Source organism: Idiotropiscis lumnitzeri, chromosome 1 (assembly GCF_059441095.1).
Source record: "Idiotropiscis lumnitzeri isolate Australia: NSW breed Sydney's pygmy pipehorse chromosome 1, RoL_Ilum_1.0, whole genome shotgun sequence".
In the NCBI taxonomy this organism is placed as follows: domain Eukaryota; kingdom Metazoa; phylum Chordata; class Actinopteri; order Syngnathiformes; family Syngnathidae; genus Idiotropiscis; species Idiotropiscis lumnitzeri.
Genome location: NC_142391.1, coordinates 6281404 through 6306557, shown reverse-complemented (window position 1 = coordinate 6306557; position 25154 = coordinate 6281404). Strand labels below are relative to the sequence as shown.

The following is a 25154-nucleotide window of genomic DNA, read 5'->3' as shown; positions in this document are numbered from 1 at the left end:
CTTGTTTATCGGAGTACCGTCAAGTGTTGCTTCGCTATTCACAGCCGGAGGATACGACCACTTTAAATGGAGAGAAAGTTCGTCACGTGTATGCAAATCCATACGTCGGTGAAGTTCAAGAAGGAGTATTGAGCGAAAATGCAGCGTTGTTACGTTAAAAACAAAAAGAAAAACGTGGCCCAGACGCTCGTTGTCCTGGAAGTGATGTCTTTCGGTACTACTTGAATGCTAGCCGCCAAGCTATCTTACGTCGCAGCAGTATGAGCTTTATTTGTATTATGTCCAAGTCGGGGCACAGCAGCAGCATCAAGCTACGTAATGACAAATAAACGACCTCGCTAATAAGAAGCGTTCTAAACGAGGCGGCGCTAAGCGTGCTAATCGCTGAAAGGAATTCCAGAGTAATAAGTGCTTCGATGTACGCTCGACTTTTAACAGAAGTCTGACTCGAACCGCGTCGGGGCGGAGAGCCAGCAGCTATGAACAGAAATGTGGTATTCCAACCATTACGTATAGAAACATAAAATAAGACGACGGCTACGTTAGCAATTTAGCAGACGCTCTCAAACCGGAACGCGGAAACGGATGACGTCATCACGACGAAGAGGTTCGACGTCAAACCGATGGTAAATATTTGTCAACTCATCGATATTTGCACCACAGAGTACTGAGTTTCGAGATCCTCTCAATAATAGTTCTCAAAATTATATTTCTTACCAATTTAGCGTTGCTAAGGGGAATTTTATTGACATAATCTAACATAAATATACAAAGGAAATGTACATTAGTACAAAATGTAAAAAAAAAAAAATGGTGGCGTGTGGGGTGGGGGCGCGAATTGTTTTCTTCTTAGTAGGGGGGCTACTTTTTGCGAACCAAAAACTTAATTCTCTCTTCTGTGAAATTTCTGGTCATTAAATAAATGTGTATATTTATTATTACTTTAAAAAAGTGGTTTGATGGCTCATCTGAGGAATCGAAAAATAATTTGTACACTTTGAAAAGCCAAATTCAAATGCTTTGTTGGTGGTACCGTTCAACAGTATTTCACAGGGAAAAAATGACGGATCAAAGAAAAGCTATTAGTTATCTTCCGATTCGAAATACACCCAAAAAAATGTCCACATTTATTCCAGGATTTTACTCAAATAAATATCTGTTGCAAGCTTTAGAGAAAATTGTTGTGGAAAAATGTGATTAAATTTGATCAATTACGGAAAATTTTAAAATTAATTACTACAGTGTTGCACTCCTTTCGGTCCCCCAGACCGCAATGACCGTTTTTATTTCACCAATCATCACATTGTGTGTGTGTGTGCGTCTGTTGTTTTTATTTTATTTTTTTCTTTATTTGGCTGTGTGTCTGCTTGAGCAGCATGCGTGTGACGTGGAAATTGTGTTCTCACAGACAAGGGACGGACTGGGCCCACCTGGGTCGACCTGAAATGCTGACGGGGACGTAGTGACGGACTGACGATGCCCGCCTCTCTGCAAATAAAACTGTGTCGCAGCCTATCCAATTGAATCGTAATCCCACTGAATCGAACCAAATCGAATCGTTCTACTTTTCAATAATTGTATCGCACCCGATGTATGCAGTTACACCTCCTTTCGTCTTTCATCGGAAACAAGAACGCCGTCTATTTATATCCAAATATGAAAAAGTCAATTTTCCATCACATGACCCCTTGACCACAAATGACAATTAATAATGGTATTACTTATGTGACTTGAAACATTGCAAGAAAAAGTCACCCTGCGTCACGGAACAGATCGTGGTCGACTTTGTACTTGTATTTCAAGTGACGCTCCCGAGTCTGACTCAACCTGTCTGGGCATCGGCCGCAAAGCAAACTTGTATTAGACTCTTCTTTGACCACAGCACCTCAGACTTCCACATTTGGAGAGCCCGTTTGGAAATCCGCAAATAGAAGCTGCAGGGAAAGCGGACGGAGAGGGCGGAGAGGATAAAAAGTACGGAATATCTGCTTCAAAGTCTTCGATGCCATAAAGCTTCCTGTTCGTTTTTTCATGCACATAATATACGTGAGTTCCGTTTCAGTTTTGACATGATCGTTGTCTGTATTAAATTAATCTACAGATTTAGTCGAACTGTCTTATTAGCCTGTCTGACGTTAATAAATGGACGACCAATCCTAAATCAATGTTTCAGAGAAAAAGGGGAGTTTATTTATTAGTTTTAGTTTTAGTTTTATGCACGCCCGCCGGATATCGCGCCTGTTTCAAGTCTCCATTTGTTTGATCATCATCCTGTGCCGTTTTACGTTTCACAGACAGTTCTCCGGATTGTTTCAAGCTCGCTCTTGAAAACCAAATCCGCACATTTATGGCATCCACCTTTACCACCATTTGGGTGACTTTCGAAAAAGTCATCAAAATCCCGGCTCAAAGAATGACATTCGGGGCATTTTTATTGTCGTCAAATGTCAAAAACAGGTCAAATTTGAGCCGACCAGTAAGAAGTCCAATACACTTGAGGACGCCTGCATTACGGAGATTACAAAGGCGAGATTAGAGGTAAAGAAGGTCAGCAACCCGTCCTACTGGAGAGAGCTCTTCCAATAAGCCGTCATCGTGCTTTATTCATTGCCTGAGCCGCTGCATTACTGTTATTATTGTTTCGCGGAAGGAGAGTCTTGCATGTGGAGCCAGCCTCGCTTGTACAGGTCCGACGTCGTGGTCACTGCACCCAAATTACAGAGCACAATGCCTTTGTGACGTTCGGCCAGCCGTGAGAAACACGCGGCAAACTCTTTAGTTGTCTTCGGGGACTTTTTTTTTTTTTTGCGACATGCCAGCAGACCACCAACAAGTGTTTATTATCTCGGCTGACCGCCATGAGTGATGTGAGCATGCAGATAGCTAATAGGTGCACGTCGCGCGTGTTCAGCTAACAACATCCAATCACACATCAGAATGAGAATCGTCTTTATTGGCTAAGGTTGTTAGAACACAAGGAATTTGTCTATGATTGTTCATATCATATGTTAAATATATTATAATATATACAAATATATAAAATAAGAAAATGTGAACAGTATCACTCAAAGATGTCCAAACTCCGGCCTTTATTTATTTATTATTATTTTTTTTTAATAGGCTACGGTACTGAAAATAATAATAAATAATAATAATAATTAATTAATTTTAAAAATTATGCTCCGATTTATAAGGAAAATAATTGAGTCGGTCACAGAACGACTTCAACTCGTATCTAAGGTATCACTGTGAACTCACTTGACAACCAGCAGCAGTTTGGCAGACGGTGAACAATTTTTCAAAAGAGAGGCTTCAAGCTGTTTATTGTCATACTCAACATAAAACTATGAGAATTACATGTTGTGTATTTAGAACGACCACATCGCTTTGCCTTTGGAATGCCCCCGCTAGATGAACTCATAACAGCCATCATGATAAGCAATGTGAAGGAACAAAATATTTGAGCGCAAATGGTGGGGAAGCACATGTAGACAGGCAATTTCCGGAACCATCTCGCTCAGATCAAAAGTGCTCAATCTCTCTCTCCATCTCTAAAAGGAAATTAAAGATTGAATTATTGACTAGATATAATTCGGCTTGAATCTACTAAATCTTTTTTTGCTAAGTGTTAGGGTGTAGTTGTTGGGAAGGGTTGTTTTTATTTTTTGTTTTGTCATTATGTATTTAAATGACCTGAGCATCCATGGAATAAACTTTAAGTAGCTAGTACGGAGTGTCGCTTTTCATTTTGGTTGTAGGGTAAACTTCGGGTTGCCTTCTTGGTGGTAAATTTGTGATCAATTGGAATATTTGATGCGAAGAAATAAAATTGAATTGAATATTGGACTACTCACTGGCATATATTCTTCATCCTTACTTTAAATGAACATCTGAACTTCATTTAAATGGTTGCTAGTTTGTGCTGATTCTCAATTAAGCATTTGATTGTGACTAGTCGATTCTGAACATAAAACCACATCCCCGGTGATAAAAGGTTGTACATGCTTGTGCCATATTTTACCGCTCTCGAAAAAAAATTGAAAGCTTTTTTGGATTGAGCTGTGGGCCTTCAGGTGAGGGTGAGGAAGGCGACCATTGAAGAAAAGGTTAATACTTAGCGGAGCAAAATTTCCAACATTTGCAATATATCAGTGCTTTTGCATCGAGGTTAGGCGCCCCCTACTGGCTGACAGAGATACAATCCCTTTCCTCCTGACGCTCTGATTTCCTCCAAACTGCACCTCCCAACTTTTCCAAGTCTCCATTTTTTTTTTTTAATTCGCTGTTGGCTCGTCTTTAAGTGTCCCCTCACCCGAACTGATATTTCATTTTTCCACATGTTGGTTGTCGTCAACGGTATTTTTACCGCCATAATTTACACTTGGAGGAGTCTGTCTTGTCTCTTCGCCAAACAGCTGATTTTAGCCTACGTTTATTTCATCCCAAAATGGTGGTCAAAACAAATCGGTCCCCCAAGTAAGAAACATCGGTGGAGACATGCTGCGTCACCGAGCTGTCACCCTTGCGGCATTTCTGACAGTACCTTGCATGTTTTTTGCATCCAAACTGCCACCTTCTGCTGTAAATATCAAGTCCGGTTTGGTCGACAGCTTCCAAAAACACAAACCAGAAGGAAAGAACCTCCTCTTCCTGTGTCCTCATCCCGGTTTATTCTGGGACCTTCTTAGATGAGCAACACAAAAAAAAAAATCAAGGAAGAGCCTCTTTTCCTGATTTTTACGAGTGCAAATTTGGTCAAGTGGCGAAGGGAATTTTGGCAGATACTTAATTGAAAGGAAAAAAAAGAGAGCTGAGAGAAGGTACAGGATGTTTTGGGTCCAGGTGCCTCCGTTTGCTTTTTGTTGAAGTGCCGCCAAGGTCTACTGCACCTCGAACCGCAAGAGGCAGTAAATAGTTCAGCACACCTCTGTGTCGCGGCGCTTCATTCACAAAGTACCTCGCACATTTGGGGACTGTTTGGAGTTCAAACCCAAAAAGGAAGGGTCTTATTCGATTTGACCCTTGCACCTTGTTTGCGTTTGTTTTCAATATGCTCAAAAAATTAATTTTGGCGAAATTAAAAAGTTAATGGATATTTTATTTTATTTTTTTATTAACCAATTTTAGTTAAAGAGCCTCTAAATGAATTGAGAGATTCATTTCTAAATAAACTACACGTTTGAAGATCTTTTCTAAAAACATACTTAATTGTGGAGATACAACTTGCAACTGTTTTGCACTATTTCGGTGGTCCAGATTTTTGGGGGGCGTGGCTAAAACGATGCCGAGCGATACACTTCATCCCAGGTATGAGCTAGATAAGAATCTCGGTGCCTTTTTTCCGCATCAGCAGTCAGTTAGTTCCTATGACTAGACCCGTTTCTCGCACAAAAAGTGTGTCGTTAGCCAACCTGCTATGCTTACGCCCCAAAAATGTATCTTCCCCCGATGACAATTTACAGCGGTGATCTGTGATCGCCCAGGAAATCAGCTTTACACTTCCACCATATCAAGGACTGCGCCCAATCTTAAAGGGAATGAGAGTAGCCGCTTTGATTGGCTGCAAAGCAAGTCCGCTTTGCCGACGCCCACAACGGCGCAACTCGCGCCAAGCTGTGTACGCCACGCCGCGTTCGCACAAATGTCGAGCCCTCTGAGTTACGGACTGAATTCAACTTGTAAGGTCCCACCGCATTATGTAATGAATCTCACTGGGATACAGTTGGCGTTGCTATTTTAAGATGTGTTTTTATTTAACTCTAGTCCGCTGCCCACGTCAGCCCCTTCTGGAAGCCACATAACCTCGGGGCCCTGAACTCGCCAACATAAAGGGCATGCATTGTACAATAAAAAGATGGACGGCATGTGTGATTTATAATATACATTTTGTGGCGCCCGACGTATATCTGACGCGTATTTGGAGGCAGACGTGGGCGACAAATATAGAGCATGAGGACAACAACGCTTATATCGTCTCCCCGCAAAGCTGTGCGGTCCGGCGTTAACTATCCACCTTGAGAGGTGAGAGAAGCGACCACAGATCCCACGTTTAACGCACCAACATTATTGTTGCATAAATAGGCACTATTGTTGTAAAAATCCAGTGGGCGGATGACTCCGACGCACATTGTTGCCGTTTCTGGGCCTTTGTTGAGAATTGGCTGACGTTGTCTTCGGGTCATTCCAGGATTAGAGGACATTTTGGCACCCATTGGCTTAGTTTCCATTTTGAGTTGTAAAATATAATTTATTTTGATGTTACAGGTACTCAGGCACCTGAAAAACACATTTAAAAAAATATAAATGAATAATTCCTGAAAAACAGTTATAAATATTATATTCAACGTTATCCATTACGGCTGCCAAAAAAAAAAAAAGATCTGCTGAGTCGTGCTGCTCACTTATATTTCTCTTCCTCTATAGCAGGTGTGGGCAAACTATGGCCCGGGGGCCACATGCGGCCCGATAAACGTTTGAATCCGGCCCGCCGAACTTGAAAAAAATTGAATTAATAAACCTTGTTAGTTTTATTTTCTAAATACTGTGCTGTGTCAAAGACAGCCAATCAAAAAGTAGAGGTCTAAAACATTTTAGTGACGGGGTTGCCCAGCAGCTTTGAAGCAATTATTAGTATTTAAAATATGACTGGGATAAAATGTTTTAGGAATGAGGGAAAAATACATTTCCGGGGGTGCTCAAGAGCTACTTATAATTTTAAATAATATTTAAGAATCACTTTTGCTCGTTTTGTTTCAGGTCAACTGTAATTTACACAACTGCATGTTTCTGTGTTTTGTGCATGATTATTTGAAATGACATTAGGTCAGAAAATATTCTCCAATTCTGGAATGACCCGGATATCCAGTGGGCGTGAGATGGCTCCACGCATTGTTCCTGTATCTGAGCGTATGTTGAGAAATAGTGGACGCTGCCTTACCGTCAAAACGTGAAATTTGATGTTGCGGATTTGTCATTATCCCTAAATACAAGACGCCACGGCGGCCCACGCTTCATCTCCGAAATCCCGTTGAGGGCGTTTTTTCAAATGATCCCTCAAGAAGCCGATACCTTCTGGCTTCTTGGCGTCTATTTTGACGTGGAACTTTCCGAATTTTTCCGATGCATGTTTCTGATTGAAGACAAAGACTGTGGAGAGGATAATTTTAAAGTATCTTGGTAAATTCTGCCACACCCAGCTGGGCGTAGACGTAATTCACCTCACGTCTTTAGAAGTGACGGATTTTCTTTTGTGTTCTAGTCATTTTTTCATCATTAAGCAGTAAGTCAGTTGCGCTGCGACATCAACACTTTTAAAGCGGTAATGCCTAAAAAGTACCACCTAAAAAAAAAAAAAAAAAATCTAGCTGTCCAAATAGCAACATGAACAAACATGAAATGTTTTCAAGGTGGACAGATTAAAATTATGCACCATCAACACCTTACCCAAAAGACTTTTTATTTTTGGCAGGTACGAGGGTTCAAACGACTAAAGGTTTATTTTTTTTTTTTGTTGTAGTCGACTATAATGAGATGAATGTCGAGTTGAAGTTGATTTATCGAGGATACCAGTGACATCGTTTCAGCACATTACAGTGGTCCCAAATTTGATTGCAGCATGGACCAGCATAGAAACAAATAATTGATTAGAAATACAACTCACTATTAACTCATTTACTACCATTGACGGCTGAAGACGTCAAACAACCACTTTTTTTTTTTTTTTTTTTTTTTTTTTTTTTTAACTCGGCTGGTAGTGAATGAGTCAAAGGGGCAGTAAACCCTAAAAAAAAAAATCACTTCTGTCGACTGAAAAATGACATCCTAGCTGCTCAAGCCTCAATTAACAACCAATCACGGCTCACCAGTTTTCTGAAGCTGAGCCACGATTGGTCGTTATCTGAGCTCTGAAAAACTGCGATGTCATTTTCAGGCGACAGAAGTGACAAGTATCGCAATGTTGGTGTGTGCTGCATCAAACAACTTTGATGATAAATAAAGTGTTTAATAGCACACAGTTAGTTTTGCGCGATTCTGCCAACCGGAAAACAAAATCCCAAAAATGTGATTAGAAATTAGTCGAGTGCTCATAGCTTCCTTCTGCGTATGTTTGTTGAGTTCACTGCCATGGTAGGTTAAAAGCACAGGAGTAGTTTCGTAAATATGCAAGTCATGACAAAAGGATGATTTTTCTAGTTTTCGGGTGTACTGGCAGGAGCTATGTGGAGAGTAAATGCGGAAAAATCTGGCAGGCCGCGGCGTAATCGTCTCATTGTTTCTATCAAATCCGTCCTGCGACCACTCCTATTTTCTCTTTTTTTTGCACACTTATACAGACTTGTTTTTAAGTATAATATGTGCAAAAGTGCCCTGTATTTTTAGTTAAATGAGTCTGGCTGCTGCAAATCTGATATTTTCTTGCCTAAGCAGCTGAGTCAGACGGTTTTTGAAATAAACTTGGCTCCGAGCGAATGTGGCAGCAAAACTTATCATCACGGCGGTGATAAGCTCATACGCTACTCGCTTGACTGGCGAGCGTCGTCTGGCGTCACGCAGCTCTATTTTCATCAGATGTGGACGTTTTCATCCGGACATTGAACGGGCAAAAATGCTTGCATGGAATTCAAAGCGGAGCGTTTCCAAAAGTCACTTGTCAGTCGTTTCGAAAAAGCAACGTGACCCTATTTCCATGAAACTTTACACAGTACGGTCGGTATAAGTTAGTTTGCAAAAAAAAAGTATGAGTGAGTATGTGGGTGAGTTAGTTAGTTAGTTAGTTAGTTGGTTGGTTAGTTAGTTGCCGTATTTTCCAGACTATAAGCCGCTCCTTTTTTCCTAGATTTTGAACCATGCGGCTAATACAATGGTGCTTCTTTTCTGTGGATTTTACCTTTCACCGCTAGGGGCGCTCTAGAGTTGAGAAAATATGCCACATAAATCTCGATTTTTTTTTTTATGTTTGTTTTGTTTTGTTTTGTTTGGGGTTTTTTTTTTTATCTTTTCTGTTTTAATTTGAAAAATTGTTGCCGTGTTAAAAGGCACTGTTTTATGTACCTTTATTTGCATTCACAGTACAAAATTGTTCTGTACATGCAGTAAACAACAATTTTTTTTTTCAACATAGAAAACTGCAACTTATATGCAGTTGTGGCTTTTTTTTTTTATTGCCGCAGCTTATAGTCCGGAAAATATGTTAGTTAGTAGTTAGTTTGCTAAAAAAACAAAAAACTTTGCGGCAAACTAGTTAGCTTCAGTACTGTAGTGAGTTAAGCAAAAGCTACATAACCAATGATTTGCTTTTCCTCCAAAATGGCGAGTGCATTGGAAAGCTACTTAGTTGGGTAGAGAATCATTCATTTAGCAAAAGCAACAATTCCAAAAAAATCACTCATGACAGTGAATCTGTATTTTGCAAATGCAAAATGAGACCCGTTTACGTGAAACCTTCCATAAACCTTGCTAACTAGTTCATTCTTACCAATTGTTCTAGTTAGTTAGCAAGGTAATACTTTAGTTTGCAATCATGACAAATGATTCACACCAAATTTTGTGAAACTTTCCACAAAATTAGCTAACTTGGTTTTATAAGTCAGTCAGGCAATAAAAAAAAAAATCCACTGACTATGAAAGCTTCCACAAATCTTATTCGCAATAGATTCTTACTGAATGGACTGAATGTCTGTTTGACAAGTTGCGGGTCAGTTTGTAAGTGCCACGAAAAAACAGCAAAACCAATTTCCAATGACTTCTACGTAGCTTTCCACCAACAATTCCTACCAATTTCATGAATTTTCCCAAAAACTGGTGAGCTTGGATTATCTCTTATAAGAGAGTCGGTTTTTAAGTGTTCAGCGTAAACAGCATATCCACTTTTCATCATCTGCCGCAATACTCACTCGCTCCACCAGGCTACTTTTTTTTTTTGTTTCTTAGCGGTCCTTAATCTTTGCTTTGAACTCCGGAAGCCGATTAAAAAAAATATATTAGACAATAAAAACCTCGATTTTCATCAGATTTTTGGACTTTTTCTATTCTTCCTTGATTTGAGAAAAATGCTGGCACTAGATCACAACCTGAGAGTTTTCCGAGCTCTTTTCTCATCAGTCCCTCAAGCGTGTGACCTCCCACATATCTTCACCTAGCTCCACCGCCACCATTTTTAAAGCCCTTTTAACACTTCCGGCCCCATTCAGATCCTCGCTTGTGTCCAGGACCCTGTAATTTCCCAAGGGCCCCCGTCAAGTGTGCCATTCATAAAGTCTAAAGTAGCTTTTAGCGGTTGGCAGAGTTTATTGAAACATTAAATTTGTGACGGTGCGTGTATCTTTAGCCATATGCCGGCTCACGTGATTAGGTTTGGTCGCGTCGCTTACAACAACCGACAATTATATGCGCCTCCTGGGTGTGGGTTGAGCCTCGGTCAGCACGGCGACAAGAAACCAGAAACATCCATTCCTGTGCACTGGAGCGCACCAAAACGGGGCCGAAAGGCGAGAGAGCCTTTCCTCCTTTGATGCTGTTATCTTTCCACGGCGTTTGATATCGCCGCACACCATGCCTTGGTTACAACCTCCCAAGTCGATTTTTGACTTTCGACTTCTGTTGGTGTAATCTGCTTTATTAAAACACACATAAATAATACACTTGAACCTCTCCACGAAATCAGTGAAGAAATTTACAAAAAAAATAAATGTCATACATCATTTGGTGACCTTTATCAATACTCAAATCATTTGAATCGCAAATAAAATCTTTTCATTGATATAAATGGAAATGGCACATTTTTAAAATAGCACTCGATAAAACTTTCAACTGGAAAGCACTCTGTAAATACTTTCGGGAAGTAATAACAAATTAACGCAAAATATTTTTTTTTTTGCGTCCTGATTTTATCCTTTAATTCAATGGTCCTCGTGCTGCTCCTTTTGATGTTTCAGTCTTGGTACGTAGGATGCATAGATTTTAAGATGAACCACAGAAGAAGTCCCTCTCAACTAAGCTGCAGCAATATTAGTCGTTTGCAAAAAGAATATATGTGAGTATTCTTATATGCTCTGCTTGTATATTCTTTTGTTCTTTTTTGCCCAATTTGAACGTTTCGTTAAATCCAATCTTTTTATGTACTCGTTCACATTACAAAAACAACTTCTAAGTTGAACAGAATACGTGTATGATGCGACCGGCATGCGCCGAAAACACAATGTCAGGTCACGTGCAATTAAAATACGACGACACATAGCTTGGCAGAGAGGCCAAGTGGGATGAGGTAGAAATGTTTTGGGGGATTGCGGTGACGCTCCTCAATCTCCTCAATTCTACGTCCACTAAAGATGACATCACGTCGTGGCTGCGCATTACAAATGAACCGTATACAAGGTTATATTGCTATTATCACCACAAATATCACCTTTATGCTTCATGTTTCAAGTGGGATTAAATTAAAGTCAAATCGAAAATAAAGACAAAAATATTTGGATTTTGAAGACGTACAGGCGGTATATGTGCGGTTTAAAAGGGCTCGGTTTAAAAAAAACATCCACATATCAATTTCAATCGATTTTCCTTTTCATAGCATGATATCGATTCTTTTTTCCCTATAAATTTACGTGATTTCACACGTCACGTGAGATCTTGTCTTGCGAAAGTAGCGTATCAAAACAAAATGGCGGAAGCAGTCAAGTCAGCGCCAACGAGCATGAAAACAGACGTAATTATTGTTTTGATAAGGTCAAGTTAAATAAAACGTACATGATTAATGTAACTGCTTTGGCTTTAATTCTTAAGGTAAATATTAACACTAATGCACCGAGTTACTGCATGAGGTTTGTACTCATTGCAGCATTGGTTCTTCGGAGAATGCTTTAAATTGGTACTGCCTGAAATCCTGGATCGAATCAAAAATCAATCAAAGTAAATTGAGAATCGACTCGAATCGGCCCTTCTGTATCGAATCAATTCTGGAAATTTGAATCGACACCCAGCCCGATCAGATACATAGCTACTAGGACTCTGAAGTGAAAGTTCACAAAATAGTGCAACAGTATGTTCCTCCGCACGATGTCATGTGGTGCTGTCGGTTCAGACGTGTCGACACGTTGGCTGATGTCACATAACATGTAGCTGGACGCTGAACGGCGATTGTTGTACAAGCCCTGATCATCGCTTTGAACCTGCTCCTTTGCCGTTCTTCACAATAGAGCCAACAGACCACATCAGAAGTGCTGCGGTGCAGTAATGACCTGTGCAGATTCAGCCTTGCTCTGTGCACTCACCACTCTCTCTCTCTCTGCCCCTCTTTTTTTTTTCCAAGGAACCACCTTGTTTGCTCGGAAAAATAAATGCGGACGACGGTAAAAACAAGGTTGGATATTTAATTCTAGTCATCCAAAGTTGACTTGGGCTCCGCATCTCAGCATGAAAGTCCCTTTACAGACGGCGCATGCAGATGCAGATTGTTGTTGTTTTTCCAGCTTAAAAAACTGTTTGGAGGCCTAAATACGGACGGACGACTTCCATCGTCGTATTTGAACGCATAAATAAACACGCAGGGAGGACGTTTTTTTTTTTTTAAATATTTTTCGAGTCCTCGCTCCACCCTTTGCTGCTCTGTCATTTCAACTATTCTAAAAAAGTACATCTAAAAATCGGTGGATGGTGGTTAATGGTTGTTTGAGCCAAACAAAAGTTGAGCTTGCTGGCTACAAAGCAGCTTTCAGCTAAGAACTCAACATGAGGGTTTCGTTCCGAAATCAGTCAGTTAGCAAAAGCACCAATTTCCATAAAACTTTCCTCGGAGCAAACTGCTTTGGCATGCGACCAGTCGCATCTCCTTCCATTAGTTGATTAATTAATTTATTTGTTCCTGAGCTAAGATAGCACATTATCCACAAAATGACTCAAGCACATTCACGGTCTTGTTGCTTCTGATCTCGTCGACGCCTCGTGACCCACGTCAGCGAGGTAGCACTTGAGCAAGATTGCAGATAATGTGCCCTCATTTACGTAAACAAAACGGTTGCTGAATCTTTAATTTAGCCGCTGAAGAAAGATGGCTGTCATGTAAATACACATCGTGACAGGAGTCTTGAGAACAAGCGAGGAGGTCGGGTGGGGTGGCGGCAAGGGGCGGGGGGATATGCACTCTAAATAGATTAGCCATCTCGAGGAAAAGTCTCCACGCATCATTTATGGTCACTTGTGTGTTTTAGAACATGTGATTATTTGGGTGTGGGCATTTCCTATGCGGCGGCGCTCCAAAATGGAGAAATTACAGCTGGACTGTGTCAAAGCACAGCGAGGCCAAGGTGGAGGACAAGGGAAGATAATACAGCGGGAGGAAACACAACACTGCAAAGCACCAGAAAAGCGGCTGTAATTGTAGGCGTTTCCTCACCCACTAGCGCCGGCTTGTTCGTTTCCAGCGCCGCTGTGAGCCCCGAAAATAATCACAAATAATTAGACTCACCTTATGTACAAACTGTTGACTGAAAGCCAAAATGGAGATCACGGATTAAGATTAACAAAAAAAAAAACCTGATAAAAAAGATTAAAGATCAGATTAAAAGTCATTGTGTAAAAAGGCTTATTTTAAATAGTCTCTATATAAAAGTGATTTTTATGTGTGAATCAATGTGGTTTAAACGAATTTTCCCGATTTGATTTCATCTACACTCTCAACTCGTGCTGGAGATCAGAATTTCTCCTCTGCCTTTGTTGTTTTTGCTGCCACCTGGCGTTGAAAGGGGTTATCACACCCACGAGCCTGCCATACGAGAGCATTTATGAGGCTCCTTAGTTTCGTTTACCTGGCCTGTTCCAAGGGGAGGAACGCAGACACTTTAACAACAATAACGCCGCAGACATATGAATGTAGAGTATATTAAAAAAAAAAAAAATCGGTTTGCTGCTATATTGTGACACTAACACCTTGTCATGTTTGTCCGACAGGCTCCGACGAGTCCAGACAGTCAAAGAGATTCATCATGTAAATGTTGCAGACACTGTGCATACACTCCATGTGGGATTTGTGGACAAATAAACGAGTTGCGACCAATTTGGACAAGTCTTATTTAAAAATAGGTGAGTGGCTAATATTTTAAGACGTTGGCATATTTATACAGCGGGGTTCCTGTAAACTTGAACTTCAGGAAAAGAAATCCATTTAAATTAACTCTAAGTATGTGTAAAAACATAATAAATTTGTAAATAACTAGATTAACTAACTAATAACTAGATAGATAATTAGATTCATTTAATTCATTAATTATGTCAATGTTTAAACTCTAGTTAAACTGTAATAAACGAAAACCTGATTAAAATGAAATATGAATATCTAATTAATTTTTTTTTTTTAATTCCCCATCTCTGATGCTTTGTTGTGCTATTTGCTGAAAATTGAATACAATTAAAATATAATTAACTAAATTTTTAAATGACATTAAATTCAAGGGAACACTGACTAAAAATGCCTTTCCTGCTAAGAAAATAAGGCAACATTAAATTAAAGTGTAGGAAAATTTTAAACTAAGCAAATAAAATAAATAGAATAATATGACGATAATGAAATTAAAATGTGAAATATTTAAAGGGGAAGTCAACCCCAAAATTTTCTTGACAAGAATATATTCTATTTTGTCAAAAAATGGCACAGTGATGAATATTGTGTTTGCGGAATATGAATTAAGCAATAAAATCCACCGGTTTTCAAGCCATCTCAGGAGGCAGCCATTTTTCCACTTGCTCTCATTACTTGAGTCCTGAGATGTCATTTTCAGCCAACAGGAGTGACAAAATGGTCGTCGCCTGAGATGGCTGGAAAAAAAAAAAAAAAATCATATTCCACAAATGCAATATTAATCAGAATGGCTTGTTTAGATCAGTGAAGTTGCATAGAACATTTTACGTCAAAGACTTTGTTAGGTTGACTTCCCCTTTAAGCATAAAAAAAAAAAAACAACAAAAAAGTGTCATGACTTTCTTCCCTTTCCGCAGAATCTCTTTCTACCAAATGAAATGAAATTAAAGTGTAAAAACCAAGCAAATGAAATTGTATTTAATTCTGTCATTTATCCAAGGTGTAAAACATAACGATGTTATTATGTAAACTAAATTAAATGATGTGAAAACAACAAAACCACAAAGACAACAATGCTCCGATTTCCATTGCAGTTTCTTTGTGTTATTTCCAGCAATTAAAATGAAATCAAATAAAGTACAGGTCAATGTAACAATATGAAGCTCAATTTAATCAAATGTACTCAGCTTTAACTAAATGATATTAAAGTGTAAAAACAAACAAAAAAAAATACAAAAGATAATGCCTTTTATTGTCACTTTTTTTTTTATATAAAAAAGTTCAATTTGATGTTACCAAGAACAAAAATACGAAAACCTGTCATAACCATTCCTTGTGTGGCTCTCAGCTTTTTCTGTGCATTGTTGTCTTGTTCAAATGAGAACTTTCTATAAAAAAAAAAATAATAATAATTTAAGAAGTGCTAATCATTGTGTGTCTGGCTTTTTCAAGACATGGAGGCACCCTGATGTGACATGCCTGTTTTGGGCAGATCTGCCTGCTAATTACAGCTCTGCTTTTTTGAGGAGGGAGGTACTTGTATGGTGGGGACTTTTTCTTTTTTTTTTTTTTTTTTAGATTTTTTTGTTGTTGTGAGTAATGATGCTTATGGGCAGCTATGGTATAAATACTCGAACCTTGACAGGGGAAAGGCAGCATATCCTCAGTTGTGCTCCAAGCCCAAGGATATACAGAGAAGCACCAGCAGCTCACTGGTGCTGAGGAGATTTGTTTTTTTTTAATTTCCCCCAAAATTTGGTGTCGGTAGGTGTCGTTATTTATTTGTTTTATGGATGCACTGAGCATCCCTTGGCTTTTTCTTACTTTCATGTTAGAGTAGTATGCATGCAATGCAGGGTGCAAATATTTGTTGAAGCTTTTGCAGCTGCGATGCAACTTTTGTGCATGTTTTTTTTTTCTTTTTAAAGCAAATTGTTTCCTTGCAGGTTTTGACCGAGAAAGATGGACATCCGTGTCGCCTGTATCGTCCTCCTCATGGCTGCCCTGGTCGCCGGCCACGGCAAGGGCTATGTTGTCAAGAAGGTGGTGAAGGCCGCCCCCCAGTACGAGCCTTACCAAGTCAAGAGCCAGGGTAAGAACATGAGGCAAGAATTGGCCGAATGGGATTCTTGTCAAATTTCACACTGCGAGGCGTAAAGCCGGTCAAATTAGTCGTTTTGATTGCTGTTAGTCTTCTTAGAGAAAGATGCAGATACATTTTGACACTTTTTAAACACAAGATGGCGTATTGAGAGAAATCTTGAAAGGGTTTTTTGTTTTTTTTAATTATTTGGTAATTGCTAGTCCTCAAAGAGATTGTTACAGACTGGTTATGATACAACACAATACAGATAGCTCATAATACATAATTTTACGCTGGGTAAGCATACTAAGGATGGCATATACAGGAACGTCTTGATGGAGGTCATTTTTAATATTTTGTACCTGCCCTGCCAGGGTGGTTTTTGCCACCCTCCAAAAATTATTTGTTTAAAAAAAATAAAACAAAAAAAAAACACGGAAAACTGAAGCAAATATTGAGTCTAGTAAGTCTATTATATTTATTAATAATTTTATTCCAGGGGCAGAATTGAAGAATGTAATTAAAAAATTAAATAAAATTAAATTTAAAAAAAAAAGAATCAGCATCCTGAAAAAAAGATACATTATAAAATATAATTGTGAGGAGAAGCGGCTTAGATAATGGATGGATGCATATATTTGGAAAGTGACGTTATGATACTCATTTTAACCACAAGGTGGCGTAATCATGAAAATATTAATGCCGGTCATTTTTATCATTTTGTAACTGCTCGTCATCCAGAGATAAATACAGATTGGTTGCAATATTTATTTTAATCGCAGAGAGGCATATTAAGGAAAATATTGATGCAGGTTATTTTCGTTGTTTTGCAACTGCTGGACATGATGGCTTTATGTGGTATATTTGCATAATTCCAGACATATTAAGTTTCAAGCTAGGCAAGATGTCATTTTTCCGAGTCTCACAGACAGCACGCAGGCTGCTATTTTGGCATTGACAAATTAGAGCACAGCCAGCCAGCAGCAGCAGTGTGGTTTGTTTGTTCGGGTGTGCCACAGAGGGAGGAGGACATATTTGCCAGGCTTTATTCTGAGCTTTGCCGGTACCACACTAGAAAGGGCAGAAATAAAAAATACATACAAGTAAAAGAAAAATCAGCACTACCCTGCGATTTAGTCTACTTTGAGATTTTCTTTTTAATTAAGTATTTTAAATAAATAAATGTATTAAAATTACTTATATGTTATTATATGTTCTGAAATATTTTGAAAGAAAGGGTTGGATAATATTCTCAGAAATTGTGCAAGTGCATTGCAAGGAAATAAATGAAAAAATAAAATAAAAATACATTAAAAAATAAAATAAAAACATCTGATAAAGGTGGAAGTATGTAATTTTTTAAGCTCTATTTATTTGTATTTATTCTAAACGTAACGGAAAATACAAACAGATTCTCATTTATCTCATTTGCTGAACTGACAGCAGACAAAAAAAGTAAAACAAAATACAAATACATAGGCATATAACTGTACAGTTTAAATTTAGTTTGCTGTAGTCATTTTTTTTAAAAATCAAAAAGTAGAGTAAAATAAATTCTAGCAAATATATAACCATATAAAGGATACACTATATTTTAGGTGACAGAGATAAACGCCATAAAATGAGAAATTACTAATAAGAAATAAAATATATACAGTACGGTTCCCTGCCGATAAAATACTGCCAAAGAAAGTCACATTCACATTAAGTGATTTGTTGTAGTATTTTGTAGTCCTGTAGCCATGTTTGTAGTCCATTCCTATATGTTTGGCATGACTACCAGGCATGTCTATGAAAGTGGCTCTCAAATGAAAACTAAAATTTAATTGCATTTTGCTTCATCTTTTGTCTTCACTGACAATGTTGTTTTTTTTGTTTTGTTTTTTTTTTTGTAACTTTTTGCAGTGGTGGCAGGTGAGCCTGGTATTCCAGGTGAGGCTGGCCCCATGGGCCCCCCTGGGCCCTCTGGCCCACCAGGTAAAAGCGGCGTCGGCCACCCCGGACCCCACGGACCTCCCGGACCTCCTGGATCTCCCGGTCGTTCCATCACTGGCAAATCTGGAACCCCTGGCGGCCCCGGCAAACCCGGTATCCCTGGAGCCCCTGGTGAGAAGGGATACACTGGTGCCACTGGAGTCCAAGGACCCAGAGGTGCTCCCGGTTCTCCCGGAAACCCCGGACCCGCTGGTCTCTCTGCTACTGGCAAGCCCGGACCCTCTGGTCTTCCTGGATCAATGGGACCAAGAGGAGAGCCTGGTCTGAAGGGACATCCCGGTATTCCTGGCCTGCCAGGTCCCAAGGGTGAGAGAGGTGTCGGAGTTCAAGGACCCCAGGGTGCTACAGGTCATACAGGACCAATGGGACCAGCTGGAGCTCCAGGTCAGCCTGGAGTTGGTAAGCCAGGAAAGTCAGGTATGCCCGGTGAGCCAGGAAAGTCAGGTAGCCCAGGTAGGGATGGTTCCACCGGTTCCATGGGACCACAGGGACCCAAGGGACACACTGGTGCCCCCGGTGTAGGCATTGCTGGCAAACCCGGTGAGAACGGTGCCCCCGGTCTGCCCGGCCCAATGGGCCCCAAAGGCCACCAGGGAGCTGCTGGAGCCCCTGGAGCCCCAGGAACCCCAGGTTACGGAAAGCCAGGTGCCAATGGAGAGAAGGGAGAGAGAGGATTTACTGGCAGCCCAGGTGCCACTGGCTCCAAGGGTGAGCAAGGTCCTACTGGATACACTGGTGCAACTGGTGCCACTGGAGCTACTGGTCCTATGGGCCCAGCCGGTGTGAGAGGTTTCCCAGGTGAGACTGGCGCTACTGGCCCCAAGGGTGACACCGGTGCCACTGGAGCTCAAGGAGCCAAGGGCAACAAGGGAGATGTGGGACCACAAGGTTTCCAGGGCAAGCAGGGTTACCCCGGCTCAGCTGGTCCCGCTGGAGCCAGAGGAGCCACTGGAGCCACCGGTGAGAAGGGTCATCTTGGTGCTCCCGGCACCCCCGGTGCCCCAGGTATTCCCGGACCTGCTGGACCCAAAGGTCTCCCTGGTCGTGCTGGTGAGGCTGGTGCCACTGGTGCTACCGGTGCCACTGGTTCCCGAGGACCTTCCGGACCTCAGGGTCCCGCCGGTGCTCCTGGCCACAAGGGACACCCAGGTCTGCCTGGTTCTCCCGGCCCCGCTGGCATGACCGCTAAAGGCGTCCCCGGACCTCAGGGTCCTCCCGGTCTGCCTGGTGAGAGTGGTTCCGATGGAGAGTCCGGTCCCGTCGGCCCTCCAGGCCCCCCCGGACCTCCCGGTGAGGTGATCTTTGAGAAAGGTATGGGAATGGGAATGACCGAGGTGATGGTCAAGGCTCCCATGTCTGCTTTCACAGCAGCTCTGACCACTCCCTACCCTGCCTCCGGCAGCCCCATCAAGTTTGACCACATTGTGTACAATGCCGAGAACCACTACGATCCCGACTCCGGCATCTTCACATGCCAGATCCCCGGAGTTTACTACTTCTCCTACAGCATCCACGTGAATGGCGCCCACGCTCTGGTGGCCCTCTACAAGAATGACCAGCCCGTCATGTTCTCCTATGACGAGTACAACAAGGGCTTCCTTGACCAGATGTCCGGTAGCGCCGTGCTCCTGCTGAATGAGCAGGACACCGTCTACGTGCAGATCCCCGACGAGGAGGCCAACGGAGTCTTCGCCGCCGAGAACGTGCACTGCTCCTTCTCTGGCTTCCTGGTCGCCTCGACGTGATAAGTCGGTCCCTGAGACTGGAAAGCCAACAGCCAACCAACTAAATGTGCTCTCTATTGCTCCAACCAAGAGTCAACTCTACCGCTGACTCTTGCCTTTGAGGAATAGAAGCATGTCGACTTGAAAACTACAACAACAAAAAGGTGCTTCGAAGAAGGAAAAATCTAATTTATGTAAACAGGAGATTAGGGATGGGAAAAGCAATTCACAACATGACCCGCAGGATGCTTTTCGGAATGAAGAAAGCATGAGAACCCGAGGTGTTAAATCTGTGTTGTGTCCTTGGTTTATTTTTCTTTTCTTTTCCACTCTTTTATAAAGACTTCGACTGGTGATTCTGACTTTACCGTTTGTCTGTTTTTTTTCTTTGTTTTTTTGTACAATCTCGTCTTTTTTTGTTCTGTTTTTTTTTTTCTTGTCCCGGTCGGTGCCCACTAATCTTATTAAAAAAAGAACATCAATCAATACTTTCTGTGCAACACGTAACTGTTGTCTTTGTATATGACTTGAATATTGTGAAATGGCAAAATGGTCAAATTGAGCGTGATAAATAAAAATAGGTCATCGGAATATTGTCATATGAGCGGCACTCTCTGAGCAGCAAACGCCATTTTATATCCCAGAAAATGCATTATGTCATGTAAAGCATTATTGACTCAAATAAAAAGATGTCTTAACAATAACATTCTGACTCTGGAGCACTTTTTAAATGAGCCACATGGTTTTAAGTAGGGGAATATATATATATATATATATAAATATATATATATATATATAAGAAAAAATATAGATACAAAAATTAATTTAATAAAAATTAATTTACAAACAAATTAATATAATACCTCAATTTATTTATAACTAATCTAAATATTTTAAATCATGCTTTGTATAAATTTCAAAACTAACTACAACTTAAAATCAGTTTGAAAAACAGTAATTGGAAAAAATAAATGCAATTATAATTTGCATAGAAATAACAAGCGGCGATCACATTTATTTACTATGTGATGGCTGTAAAAATATTAATGATATTTAAATATTACGGATGGTAAATTTTGAGAACAAAATTACTCAAGTACTGCACATGCATTGTATTTTATTCCTGCTTTATTACTCAACTTTACATTCAATATTAAATGATTTCTTTGAAAATAACAGGAATCAGCAGTCAAAATCAATTGTATTTATTCACTATGAGAGGCTTGAGAATTGTCAATTTTTATCTTAAAATAGATTCTTAATCTAAATTTGTTTTACATTAAATGACATCATTAGATCTGTTTTAAGTGTATTAATCTATATATTCTCTATTTATTTTCATTCAGTACATAGAGAGTACATGGAATTTTTGGCAATCCACAAAGGATGACAGGCCTACAAAGGCAACAATTCATTTTATGAACATTCCAAACAAATGTCACTGACTGCACGCAGATGGTAACACAAAATGGCTACAAGGTCAAAGTTGAAATTGGTGTCGCTTCCCGACGCCCATTTTCAAATTATCTTCAGCAATTCCGGCTCTCATTCAAAGTCAGATCTTAATTGATGGGCCTTATTTTCTATCTTGAATTTGACCCAACACCTCTGGAGAGACCTGAAAATGACCTTCCAATCTAACCGCATGGAGCTGGAGAGGTGCTGCAAAGAGGAACGGCTCAAACCTAGGTGTGTCTAATTTTGACGTCATATTTAAAAAGACTAGAGGCTGTGATTGCTGCCAAAACTGCATCAACGATGCAAAGACATTGAATAGTGAACCCCCACGACTAGCAGGCAGGTAGGGAGCCGATAGTAAAAATTCACGAAGAAGTCACAACCACCCATAAAAGGTTTGTAATATCAATAGATGCCACAAACGGAAAACAAATCACTTTTTTTGTATTCGACAAGGCTTTGGTCTGAATATATGAAACTTCTCCACTCTGTTCTGCATAATTGCTTGGCACCAAGACGGCGCCATAGCACTATTTTTACATTAGATGTTTTTTGCCCTGAGCTCAAAACAGCTAATTTATGCTTTACAGGAAAAAAAAACAGAGGATGGTCCCCCCCCCAAAAAAAAATCTAAACTTGCGAGTGCTGAGTGTGACTTCTTAATTATTTTTTTTTTTTTTTGCACATTTTTATTTTTAAAACCATTCGATGAGGATGAACCTTAGAAAATGAATGGATATTGTCATTATCGTCTGTTAAATTGTTGCATTTTACCTTTAGAATTTGAGACTCTGCAAATAATATCTCCCCAATAAAGCTTGTGTGCCTGATGAGACAAATCATGATGATGAGTCAGACCTGTATTTGAGGAAAGGATTGTAGCCAATGAAAAAAAAAGGCAGGAAATTCACTTTTTTTTGGGGGGGGGGGGGTGAGTGGCTGTGCAAACGCACTTGATTGAGGTATGGCTGAAATAAGAATTTAACATTTTCAAAATGGGAATTTAAAACATTGTAGTTTTCTGCTCAATGATAGATGATGAATAATACCACGCGCTCCTCTAAATTGTCGATTCTGCACCTCAACCTTTAAATGTAGGGGCCACTGTCCTCCTAGTAAGAAAAAAATAAAGGAAGTCCAGGTGCTTTGATTTTTAACACTCACATAATAAGGATTCAACATGCCAAAATGTGGAAAAAGTGAAAGGCTGTGAATACTTTCTGGACGCACTCAACTGCAAGTGGCAACCATTTAAGTTGACAAAATGTAGCATGTGGGATTCTTAAAAATAGTGAGCTTGTGGGACGGGTGCTGTTTGATGTACACCGCCTCACCCCCAACCGTGGGGGTGGTGGGACCTAAAAGGGAGGAAAGTGGCTGGTATAAACTGGAGGGACATTGTGGTCGGTGCAGGCGACAGACAGACAAGACGGGACCAGACAGGGTTTGCCTTTTGGTCGATTCCACAAGCCACACGCCTTAAATTATCAACTAGTGTAGCTCACTGGAATGTATGATGCCTGCTTTTGATAGTTTATGATCATTTTACACTTGTCTGGAACAGTAAAAGCGACGACTCGAAAGGCAGTTTACAGAGGTTGGACACTTACCAAAAGTCTTGGGAGCAGGCCACTTCCTGGTTAAATGGAGGTTGACCGGGCCGAACCATTTGTGATGACGGGGAGGAACCATTTCATCATGAGGCAAAACTGCAAAAGTGAAAAAAGTGTTCTGGATTTGTGCAACTGTTTAGACCTCTTTGGAAAAGTTAAATCTCCAAAACTTCATGCCACCTTTCCTTCACCTTTGTGTCACAAGGAGAAATGAAAAGGCGCGCCCATTGCAGCACAGAAAAGGACAGAACAGTTTCAAATGAAATCGACTCAACTTGTCCTGACCGACATCATCGTATGACGTATGAAGTATTCATGACGTATGTTTGCAGTGTCACAAAATTTTGCCTAACAAAACTCTGCTAGCTTAACACAATGTTTTTTTTTTTTGTTTTTTTTTTGTTTTTTTGGGGGGGCAGTTCAATTTTATTTGAATACAAAGTTAAATGTTGCTTAAACACTAATTTAATTTTAGTATGGTGACGCCTCGAGAGTTTTGAGTATCTCAAATCACGCATTTGTCACGTCTAATCTTTCCCCATTGAAATGAATGAGAATGCAAGGAAACCGTCCCCCCCTCACAAAAAAACATCAAACTTCATATAAAACATAAAAACATAACCTGTATTGTCAAAAAAAACACAACTATACCCGACGTTTTGTCCTTTCTTCTTTTACTTCTGTGATGTTTATTGGCCTTCCACGGCAATAAAACCAATTTGAATCGACAGTGGCCTGTTGTTGTGACGTTTGCTGCCGCCCTCTTGTGGTAGAGTTCTGAAAAGCAATCATGTCTCAGATTTTTGCCTATATCTCTAGGCAGAAATTGCCCAAACAACAACTATTATTTTAAAAAAAACTTGTATACCAAAGCACTTGTAGAGGCAATCCCTTTTCTAAATTTTTTTTTTGAATGTAAAACAGGCATCTTGGCTCAATAAAGATTTGGAAACATTGGACTAGGGTGGATGTCATAATTCTAGGTTGGTGAACATGTTTTCAGTATGGTTTGCTAGAAAGCTACGCGTCTGGATGTGTGCGTCAGACGAAATGTTGAGATTAGCGGTAACACAACCAAGTTGGCCATGCATGCAGCCAAAAGCGGCATAAGCAGAAATTAGATGTGTCAAACATGCCCTGCTTTTTGTGGCCGTTACACGGCTGGGGTTAAGGCCGAAGCGAAGCGGAGGAAGTGGCTGGTGTTCTGGGAACATGGGCGTGTGGCTGTGGGTGGATATAAACACCTCGGATGCGCTTCCTGCAATTTTCAAAAACACATTTTTCAGACGAGGTTTTTATTTTTATTTATTCACTTGACGCAAATATGACCCTGACATGACAGTGATGACAGCATCTGCGACCTCAGACACTGTAAAAAATAAAATAAATTGCGCATAAACACTGTAATTTATGAGCCCACCGCCCTCCCAAAACTATTGGTTGGTTCTCTAAGTGTGTCGACTTTTGTGGAATGCGTCTGCATAATCGGGTTAGTCTCGCTGCAGGGAAAATATCAACAGGTATAATCATACTTGAAACAATAAACATACAAACCGTCAAATGAGCTGTGGTGTAACGCTTCGAGGTCGTACAAGTTTACGAGAGTTTATGAAGCAGAGGCCTAAACCTGTATTTTACATTTAAGAATAATTTACCAGACACAAATGTCACAGAATATTTATATGGCTCATTCCATTAAGAACAATTTAGGTATGAACATTTTGGAGAATAAAAACAACTATTTATTTGATATTTAGTAAGATGAAAAACGCAAATGCAGAGAAACAAACCGACGTCACTCAAAATGCGCCATCGTGAGTGTGGCTTGTTGAGTGACTATTTTTTTTTTTTGGGAGCCATTCAGTACTGGATGAAAGTACAGCCCGGGGCCACATGCAGCATGTCCACTGTCTCTCAGCTGCAAACCTGGTGGTGATTTTGTTTCTCATTGTAATTGAGTGAAACAAGACAATTTTTCTAAATAGGCCACATAAAAAAAATAATAGAGACAAGTTGAGGTTAGCATATTGGCTTGGCCCTCGGCAAGCGTTCCAGTTTCTCATGTGGCTCCACTGCAAAATAAATTGTCCACCCCTGTTTCATATTGTTTGATTTGATACAAGATAATTACCCTCCTTGGTTTTGAATGTATGCTTACATCTGTGCGTCTTATTAGGCACTTGACAAAATATATTGCTGAATAAAAAAAA

The 25154-nt window shown here is 40.2% G+C and overlaps 1 protein-coding gene across 4 annotated transcripts; it reads left to right on the top strand.

Moving 5' to 3' along the window:
- On the top strand, positions 1-20544 carry col10a1a (collagen, type X, alpha 1a). 4 transcript variants are annotated; one of them, XM_088316296.1, is made up of 5 exons: positions 1-626; positions 12308-12358; positions 13945-14076; positions 16018-16163; positions 18060-20544. In XM_088316296.1, the coding sequence occupies exons 4-5, from the start codon at positions 16034-16036 to the stop codon at positions 19892-19894; spliced, it is 1965 nt and encodes a 654-aa protein (XP_088172422.1). In that variant the 5' UTR covers positions 1-626; positions 12308-12358; positions 13945-14076; positions 16018-16033; the 3' UTR covers positions 19895-20544. The 4 variants fall into 4 exon arrangements, with proteins under 4 accessions (XP_088172422.1, XP_088172413.1, XP_088172432.1 ...); XM_088316287.1 differs by lacking the exon at positions 12308-12358; XM_088316306.1 differs by lacking the exons at positions 1-626; positions 12308-12358 and adding an exon at positions 1458-1504.
- Positions 20545-25154: the final 4610 nt, after the last annotated feature.

Bases quoted from the DNA above. Each gene is read 5' to 3' on its own strand.
- col10a1a (XM_088316287.1), top strand. From the start codon at position 16,034: ATGGACATCCGTGTCGCCTGTATCGTCCTCCTCATGGCTGCCCTGGTC. The intron at 16,164-18,059 runs GTAAGAACATGA...AACTTTTTGCAG, and splicing joins TTACCAAGTCAAGAGCCAGG to TGGTGGCAGGTGAGCCTGGT.